Source organism: Branchiostoma floridae, chromosome 10, assembly GCF_000003815.2.
Source record: "Branchiostoma floridae strain S238N-H82 chromosome 10, Bfl_VNyyK, whole genome shotgun sequence".
Taxonomy (NCBI): Eukaryota; Metazoa; Chordata; class Leptocardii; order Amphioxiformes; family Branchiostomatidae; genus Branchiostoma; species Branchiostoma floridae.
The window spans coordinates 15273553-15283788 of NC_049988.1; the positions used below are offsets into that span (position 1 = coordinate 15273553).

Sequence of the window (10236 nt, forward strand, 5' to 3'; positions counted from 1 at the left end):
TATAAAAATTACACAGAAAAAAATCACTCACAGTTTCACAGCGGATTTATGTGCGAAACTATGTTGAAGACCACAAATTTCACATATACGTGGACCAACACATATCCGTTTCGGGCAAAGCAGCCATAAAACGAAAAAAAAAAGATTTATGGAATACAACCTCTGTCCTCGCTGCAAGTGTATGAAGCACAAAATTTAAGGCACAATTGCAAGCCCTGTAAACCCAACTCCGTAAATCGTACGACATATTTATCTACTTTAAGAAATTCCGCCGGGAATGAGTGGACTTCATGTTTACCTCTACAGTGTCTGTGACTGCACATTTCAATGCAACTAACACTTTTTTAACATTTGATCAGCCAGTAGACCTGCTCAGTGACTGTACAGTACAGGGTAGGACTGTCTTAAAAGGCTGTATACATTTTGAAAACAGGCCAGGGAGATCAAATACCTTACGCACTCTTGTATATTGGCGCCCTCGGACTAGTACTACATTACACAAAGTGGACGTTCAGCAAATTTAGACTTCGGTGTTTTTCTCCGCCCAAATGTCCTTTTTTTCGAAACAAGATCTGTCATTTTATATCCCCCTGTTCTAAAACTGTTTTAGGATTTCGAGAGCAGGTAAAAACCTAATGAGTGTATAAAGCATAGAAGGTGCCAAGCTTTTCTAAAATGCGAGATCTTCTTACATCAAAATTGTCTATCATACACCCAAATGTTGGGCATTTTAACATCCAGAATGCGTGAACCTTTCATGTAGAGTATACACCTAAAGTTTTATATCAAACAATTAACTACTTTTATGTATTCTATCGGGTTGAGCTATCGTTGGTAGTCAGTGCGGTCGGTAGTCAGTGCGTAAGGTGCGTACACGTAGTGTAAAATCCCTAAGGTGGGCCCCACCTCTTGGAACAAACAAAGGTGTCACGGAAAGGTGATCTCAGGTTCTGGCCGATGCAAAAATGTTCACCTCATTAAACAAACGAACAGAAGCAATATGTATACCGGAAAATGTTCTTTTTTTTCGATTAAATGGTGAACCAGAGCTATATGAACAACGCTTGAACTAAGAACCGCGTTCGCCCTTTATTACACTGTACACACCTGGTGCAATCAAGGAGTATATGGATCTATATAACCGGCAACAGGCCGGTGTCACAGGACCGTACCTCGGGGTATCTAGCTCTGGAACCACGCATGCAATCTGCGATACACTCGTCAGGAAAGATCTAGATACACACGGTCTGTGGCAGTTTTTCGTGCACTGAAGTGACCGTATTTGTTAGTGGTGCATGCCGTAGTATGAAAAATAAACTACAAATGTACTAGTATATCACATCGTTGCTGAATGTTTTGGTTGACGTTTGTTTATTTTGCCAAACGTATTTAGTAAAGGCTTCAATCTCGTGAAAGCTTTCGTCAGGCAATGATAGGATTTCTGTCCTGTTCACTAGTATGGCCAAAAACACTATTTCAGAATGCTAATTAATGGTTCCACACCAGTATCCCCTAGGTCAATAGACCCTGAAATAAGATACACAACTCACCTTAATACATCATATTTCTCCGCATGTGGCTCCAGTGTTACATTCAGGATGACAAACCAGCACGCCTATCATCCGATTCTTTAAAAATGTAACAATCAGTTTTTGAAATGTGAAAACTTCTTGAAATACTCCATCACCATGCTCTAACCTCTGACCCAACACCTTAACACAGGTGTGGCTGTCACCTTTTGTTTGTAGAGTAGTGTTTACATTCACTATCGCTGGAGAATATTTAATTGTACTAGCGCCACCTAGTGTTGTGTACATGAATTACAGCCAAAACCTTCTCTGCCTAACTCTGTAACTGTGCTTACATGAAGGACACACCAATTTTATTTGTTGCTTCTCAGATTCGCCTGTCCATTGTTTTTTCAAGTCCCAAGAAAAAATATTACAGATTTTGCTATCATTTGTTATTTAAGTTGTATATCTTCACCCCAGACCTTTTGCGAAAAAATTTCAACCTGTTGGTCCAAGTTTTTCCTGAAAAAATCTGAGAAGCAACAAATAGATTTGGTGTGGCCTAAAGGTTAAAACATACACAATCAGGCTTACTTGCTGTAATCTATACACATGAAATGGTTCCCAGACTCTAAACTCTACATCAATCTATTGTGTGGCTTAAGTTCATCTCATGCAAAGCATATTTATGCAGACTATGACTCAGTAAGGTTTTCAATCAAATGTGGACCAACTTTTTCACTGATTTGGCCTGATATGACACATCTTTTGATACCTTGTTCTATCCTGCAACTAGCAGATATGTTGAGGACTATTCTACTTGCTGAACACTCGCCTCCAAACTACCAGTAGCATTGAAGATGTATCAGTCAGTAACTAAAATGTTAAGGGTATTCTGATTCAGAAGCTTAAGTAGCAATGATTTGAAATAATGAAGACACTGGGTGGTTAATGCTGTACAGTTCTTCTCTTACTAGTGCAGTTGTAAAAGCTTCTAGCTCTTTAGAAATGTTAACACTCATGGATCATACATTTATGAAGATTGGTCATCAAGAGACCTACAGTTACCTATCTATTTACCTAGTACAAATTAATGTCAATGATCATTTAGTGTCTTGTAAACAACATTGAAGAAAGATGTCAGATGACATCTTAAACATCTCAATCTCGTAATCTCGTATTCCTCAAAATATTGCATCTTCAGTTTTATACATTGAAATAATAACTCATGGATCATATGTTCTTTCTTTCAAATTCTGCAGATCAACCATGGTGCTAGTACTGAGGGATTTCTCCATGAGCACTGGACAGCAGCAACAGAGAATGGATTTTTGTTCAGCTGTGACATAATGACCAGTAGTCAACTTGGGACTGAATCTTGGGCCCCTACTGCCTCATATCTGCTGCGATTGGGCTGCAAGGACTGAACCATGATCAGATGGATCTGCGGCATTAAACCCCAGGATGAGACACTGTCAGCTACTCTACATGCTAGTCTTGGTGTTGTGGACATCGCCCCAATGCTGCGGTCTCAATGACTCCAGTGGTACGGACATGTTGAATGATCCTGTCATCATCACCATCACGTAATGGTAATTGTCAGGCAACAGAGGTTGTGGTAGACCAAGGAAATCTTGGTTGGAGTGTGTTGGGGGGACGTTGGGTGTGCTGCTTTGCCAGTGTGAACCTGCTGGACAGAGCTGCTTGGAAGTGTGGTGTGAAGACTAGCTGACTGCTGCTTACCTATGTCAGAGACTCCAGCAGCAGTATCATCAAATATTGGATACTACTACTACTACCACTACTACTACAACTGAAATGATTTTCAACAGACAACAACTGAAATACTGGACATGATGATGCCAAATCAAGGTTTCACAAGGAATGGGACTGGATATTCAAAACTATGGAATGTCTGGACATCATTTCTATGGACCCTATGGACTGTGTTGCAGTTGTGTAAAAGTTGCTAAACAGTTACCTTCAAGCAACCTAGTAGAGCAAAATGAAAGTTTTATGCCATGTTCAACAATCTGCAATATTTTGGCAAGGATGGAAGATATGAAAAAAAATAGACACCATCCATGGATTTTCTTGGAAATTCTGTCAACGACAAAAATTGGAGCCTCTGTACTACAGTATCAGGTAGGAACTATTGCTTTATCTTTCTGATGGCTATACTTTATGACAGAGATAGCACAACTTTTTTCTTGAACTTGAGAAAACACTTGACCACTTTGACACCTCAGAAGTAATATGCAAAGCGTCAAAGCGCAAAGTTTCGATTACTCAAGTTGGTTATTCTCATGATATTGTGTAATGCAGCCAGGGCACTTTTCCTTTTGTATCTTTTTCCAGTTTAAAAATTCAAGGTAAGTGGAAAAAATTAAGTTTTCTTTGTAGAGAGATCAAGCATGACAAACAGAACAACTCATACTACTTTTAATTGTTGTGCACACTTAGTCGCTTTGTTGTCTAGGGACATTACTGCTGGAGGGTTGTTTCCAAATAGAAACAGCAGCAGCAGGTTTTATATCGGGTAGGATAGAGTAAATTTTGCTGTTATGTCAGTGTCAGTTTAGTAAACATACTTGGACTTTTGCAATATCAATTACCCGTTGCTGATATTGATATTCATACAGAGGGAGTTTACAAGTGCTATCAGACAGAAGATATACTTTCCAAAGCTTAGTCTCTTCCTATGCTTTACTTTCCAAAGCTTAGTCTCTTCCTATGCTTTAACTTGGACGATATCTTCAACTTCTCAACTGTTGCATTGCTTCAGGTAAAAATTAGTTGAACACAGTAATGCTGATTGATGTCATCTTTACAATTGATGAGCAACTTAGAGTAAAACATGTATCGGCGGCAGCAATTTAAACCCGCCATTTTTGTTTTTGTTTACATATTCATGACAAGTGACGTTACGTAAGTAAGGGGCGTTTCATTTCATACAGCATGTATTTATCAGATCTTTTTCATTTTGTGCAGAAGAAACTTTTTTGAGTAGACGTTGACCAAGCTTTTGAAAGGGATGTTCTAAACTTTGTCAAATTCAAAATTAAAAGTTACTACGGTTTTCATTGGTCTGAAGAAGAACCCCTGTCACCTACAATAAAGTGTAACATTCAACATTTCCCATGATTCGCTAAGGGTCCACCATTACAGCCGGGGCTGCGTTTACTCTTCTGGCTACTCGAACAATTAAAAGGTAAGAACAAGACGATCATGCCCACTAAATTGTAAAGGTGTCCGGATCAAACAAACCCATTGACCTTTAATTGTTCAATTGTGCACAGCTTGTGCTTTGTTTGTTGTCTAAAGACATTGACACGAAGGCCGTTCGGTTCGATGTTTACACCCACCATGTGAGGGGGAAGGGGGGATATTTTGGTGCACTTTTTAAGTTAGTTTATACAAGTTTTGTCCCTTAGTTTTTTTCAGTATGTCTTTTGTGAACTTTTTTCAAGTGAAAATGTATTTTGAGGTTGTTGCTAATACAATTATTGGCTCACAATGTTCCACATTCCCTGCAATTATGAGCATTTCTCATTTGATTTCTAGTGTTCATCAGAAATTTTTATTCTGAACAATATTTAACAACACTGCTTTCATAGCCCTAACCTCAGATCAGGAATTACAACTAAAACATGTGGCTGTCATATCTGAGAAAATTTCAGCACCTATATCATTTCATGAGAGCTGTCGAGTGCATTTCCAGCCTCTGCATTCCTTGACATTACAAATGTCAACTTTCAATTGTTGATTACTCTTAAACTCATAATCCATTGTACTGTATTATCATTGATATTTGATAAATTATGTTAGAGCAGGATAACAGAGATTGAGCAATGCACAAAGTGTGAAACATTGTGAGCCAACAATATGGATGGCAAAGTAATTTTCAAATATTTGTTTTGCTATATAACTTTACTTGATGTACTCATCATAACAGTTAGGCAACATCAAGCTCTTGACATAGCACTTTGTTGGTAAAACAGCTCCTCTTTTTCAATCATATACTGGAGCTGAGGATGATTAAACTAAACATTGAGCACCAATACCAAAGCTTTGCATTGTAGTACTTTTACATCCATTTTTCTTATCTTGAGGCAGTTGCCATGAATGAATATTTTCATTTAATTTCTGTTTGCTGGAAATCAAGTATTTCAATCAGAAATGATAAAAGATAGCAAGACATGACTCAAATTAAAATAACTGTACATGTCTATTGGGTTCAATGTTAAGGTAGAAGATGTGATTTTTAAAACATCCTAATTTTTAAAATCAAGCAGTTCCTATGATTCTTGATTATTGGAGTTTCTTATGTCATTACAAATTCAATGCCATCAGCATTATGTTGAATATTTGCTATCAGAAATATTATTAGAGCTCAGGTAATAAATGTTCTGCATCTATTTTTGTCCTGTCAGTTATTGAAATGTGTGACTTGTCTGGTCTCTAGGTGTCATTCCATTTTGTTTGACCCCAACATGGCCGAAGGAGACCCACCACTTACCCAACCATGCCAAGAGGTAGGTCAGGAAGAAGCTGGCAATGGTGCCACATCTATAAGGGCTCTGGAGTTCCAGACAAACAACATCATCCAGCAAGCAACGGAACTCCAAACAGAGTTGGGGAGGAGGGAGCAAGGAGATCCAAATCGACTGCTTCCTCGAGCCATCCAACTGCATCAGTCCACAGGGGACTTACAACTGGATATTGGGGCATATGTGTTGCAGCAAAATCCACACCACCCCCGACAACATGCCCCCAACATCAGGGGAGGGGCACCACTACAACAGATCTACGCCAACATGACCGACAATGGAGCAACTGGGGGGACAGGATTCACTGACATCCGTGAAGGCAATGAGGTAAGCAGATTCTTTTACATGTTGTTAACAAAAGCAACACAAAAGCATCTTTTAGTTCCAAGTATTTTGCATCTTTTATGAAAGAAAACTACCACCAGAGATAATGTATAACCTCTTCACCAACAGGAACCGAGGCAATCCACAAGTCAAGGTGGAGCAACAACCAACATGGCCTCCATTGCCGGTCCTTCAGTGAGCCGTCGCCCTACTGCACTTGGAGATGTTGGCCCCAATTCAGCACTTGAAGACATCCTGGTCGCACCTGACAACCGGGCAGGAACAGAGGCACCTGCCGCACGCATGAAACCACCTTCACAACCATTGCAACCCCCACCACCACCACCACCGCCGCCTGCAGGCCAACTGCACCACGACTTAACACCGAGGAGACAGGAGGCAGAACCTCAGGCCCGTGGCAAGCAACATCGCACCCAGCCAGAGAGTTGGCCGGCCACTAACAGCACCAGGGCTCCATCATCTGCAGACCAGCTACACGTCATGCCACCCGGCACTATGGTCCCTGACAGCGGACCAAAGGCTTTCCTCCACGTAGAGGTACTGACCTTTTTCTTAAAGTGATAGAATTAAACTTGGACAAATCCATGATTATGAACTTCTTTGCATTATCCACTCAATCTGTGATGTTTGCAATCTCCAAACAGATAGTAGTATCTTCTTCTGTTGAGGTCAAAATCAAGCCAATTAAAAACATTCAAAATTAGGAGTGCAAATCATTCTTTTGCTTGGGAATCACCATGTCAGACTTTGAGGCACAAATTGCATGAGGAAAACCAGGGCTTGAAATACCCACTTGCCCACTTGAAAATGCAACCTCATTTTGCTTGGCGCAACTTCATTTTAAACCCAGGTTGCACACTGCGCAACCTGAAATTTTGCAGTTGGAACACTGCTTTTCCCCCACCTATGTGCATAAGCTTTTGTATTTATTTTTTGATAACATAAAACATATTGCATAGTTCCATATAACTGGAAGAAAAGATAAGGGATAAGTAGCTGATTTGAAGAAAGTAACAACTTGAAAGTGGGGCAACCTGAAATGTTGATGGTGCAACCTGGCTTCTGATTCAGGTTGCCACTTGGACAACCTGGCTGAAAAAAGTATTTCGGGCACTGAAAACTGATACTACGCTTGTTAGAATCTAAGTATAACATCAAAGCTAGAAATATCCTGGAATAATGAAAAAAATTGTCTGTGTCCACCAGGGGGAGCACTACCCACGAATGCAGGCTGAAGAACCAGACTGAACATACAGAGGACCTCGGCCTGATTGAAGTAAGATACACACTTACATTCATCTTATAGCAACAGCTATCTCAGAGTTTCATTGTATCACCTAATTCTGCAAAATCATAGAAACTGTTCATACAAAAAGGGCACCAAACAAACCAATAAAGTAGTTGAATCTTATATTTGAGATCACAGTTTCCATTTTGCCTGTGTCTAATTTTTATGTAGCTCGAAGAAAATTTGTTACAGTACCAGTTATTGTGGACTTTGCAATAACATTTAAATATCTTGACATGTTTAGAAATCTTTAAGCTATACACTATCACTCTTGAATAAATGACAGTCAAATTCATTAGAAATATACTTTTGTCTTTAACCTCTTATACATACTGGTATTATGATTTGAATACTTGTAGTAACATCAGCATTTTTTGTATCACAGGCATTCATCTTACAAAGGTCAACATCCCACAGTTCTCCCAACATCCCACAGTACTCCCTTGGCACACACAAAAATGATACCCTGGAATGATACCCTGGCCATTTCAAGAAGTAGCAAACTTTTCTGTTGCATATTCTGTTTTACTTGCAAACTCTCACTAGCTAGTAAATTAGGTTACATGCATTATATCTTGTTCTTTGAAGCATTGTTCAGTGTGAAGAACTGGACTTTGACAGACTATTGGATTACCTCATGATCAACCATGCAAGAGCAATATATTAGCACTTCCACTTGTTTTTGCAGCAAAAATGATGACTCAGAATGTTAACTTTTAAAACAGCAAACTTTTCAGTTGTCTTCCTTCTTACTTGCAACCTTCCATTAGATAGTAATTTAAAGTAGGTTATCTTCATGCCTTGCAGTTTATTCTTTTAGGTATTGTTCAATGAACAGTGCAAAGCAATATGTGCAGTACCATTCCTAAATTATTCTTTGTGCATGTATGTAATACAGTTGCACAAGTTAGTCAACTCAGTTATTAAAGTGGAATAAAGATTCCCTAATGAAGAAACAAATTTGCAATGTAAGAATGTTTTGGTAATGTAATACAAATTATGTTGTGTTAAATTTTGAGATAAACCCATTTCTATGTTGGAAGACAATTTTACAAACTTTTTTGTAACTCACTGAAGGCTCGTTCTCATTGAAATGTCGAAAATGTGTCGCCTGACTTTACGACTTGATATTGAGCAAATTATAGACAGCATGACTGGTCCCTTTGTTTTTCCACAACCCCTGTAATGTTTTACAAAAGATGCACCACAACATTCATATTTGTTCATGACTTTGAAGGTTATTATAGCCTCGGGTGGGATTTCAACGCCTAAAAAATGGCTATCGCCTGAGAAGATGCGAAGAATTCAAATAGTAGCCAAAAATGGAACAATTCAGTTCCCAAAATGATTGTTCGGCAGATGACACCAGCTACCCATGCCCTCTGTCCGATCACGTCAGATCGCTACTATCACTGATCTTGGAGGCTGTGTGAGGAGCTTTATGCCTGTCGCCAGATTCTGTAACAAACGTTACCACCACGAGTACGATGGTTGCCACGGTTATATTATCCATGTATAAGACTAGAAATGACCGTTTTTGTGACGCATTACAGTTTTCCTGGTTTTCTAAAGGAACAAAAAAAGGGTCATTGACTGCCATTTGTATCCCATCCTGCTTACAAAATGTTGTACAGAAATGACTGTAACAAACGTTACCATTGTTTGATGCTTTCTAAGCATTCTATCTGACCCGGTGCAAAAATGCTGACCACTTTTTAAATGTCCCTAGGGACGTCAACTTATGCCTAAATGATGTAGCCGATAATGCTAATCCCTTTGAAGATAAAGGGTTAAGTTTACTGTTGTAACAAACGTTACCGGTAATGTTTGTTACCTGCCCTGTAATGCATTACCAATGGGACCGAAAATAATAAGTTGCCATTTTTTGGCTATGGTTAAAAGAGGAATTTTCCTAAGCAACCAGGTAGTTTTCACTGAAAATAAAGCCGATTTATTTTTCGACCCAAAAAATGCCATTTTCGACATTTCAAAGAGAACGAGTGTGAAGTGAAAGAAAACCTGGCAATTTCCTATGAGGTTGTTTTATACTGTTATAATACATTGCCTGCTGTGAAACGAAGGAAAAGAATACCATCCTGCTTTCTTATGATGCAATGTTTAAGGGGTCTCTTGATCTTTCAATAAATCCCTGAAACATGATTTTATTCACTGCGATTTTCTTGCTTTTTTTTTATAAGCATAGTACATGTATGTAAAAGCAATGGGAGATTATAAAATAACTTCATCAAGTTGGTAGATCATACTAGGTGTGTTCTTTTATATAACCAGTTATTATATGTCAGAAGCTGAGAATAACTGGTTGTGTAAAAGAAAACTCCTATGTCCGACATTCTTACAGATATGCATATTATCTGCAATTGCTTTGACTGGTTACATCTTTGACATGGTTGTCATTGAAATTAAGGTCACCGTGATGTGATTGTGCAAATAACATGCAAAATGATATAGATATGTACACACTGGAATTTGACATGAACATATATATATAGTGGCTCTAGAGTACATATCCACAAAAAGAAAC

At 38.8% G+C, this 10236-nt stretch overlaps 1 protein-coding gene across 1 annotated transcript; it reads left to right on the top strand.

Moving 5' to 3' along the window:
* Window positions 1-6004: 6004 nt before the first annotated feature.
* LOC118424946 (actin cytoskeleton-regulatory complex protein pan1-like) lies at window positions 6005-9043 on the top strand. The gene is made up of 4 exons (XM_035833753.1): window positions 6005-6388; window positions 6515-6943; window positions 7613-7682; window positions 8080-9043. Exons 1-3 carry the CDS (start codon window positions 6005-6007, stop codon window positions 7652-7654), a joined length of 855 nt encoding a protein of 284 aa, XP_035689646.1. The 3' UTR covers window positions 7655-7682; window positions 8080-9043.
* The last annotated feature ends 1193 nt before the right edge of the window (window positions 9044-10236 follow it).

Excerpts from the sequence above, each read along its gene's own strand:
- LOC118424946 (XM_035833753.1), top strand. The coding sequence starts at position 6,005 with ATGGCCGAAGGAGACCCACCACTTACCCAACCATGCCAAGAGGTAGGT. Across the intron at positions 6,389-6,514 it reads ACATCCGTGAAGGCAATGAG|GAACCGAGGCAATCCACAAG; the intron begins GTAAGCAGATTC and ends CTTCACCAACAG. Across the intron at positions 6,944-7,612 it reads AGGCTTTCCTCCACGTAGAG|GGGGAGCACTACCCACGAAT; the intron begins GTACTGACCTTT and ends TGTGTCCACCAG.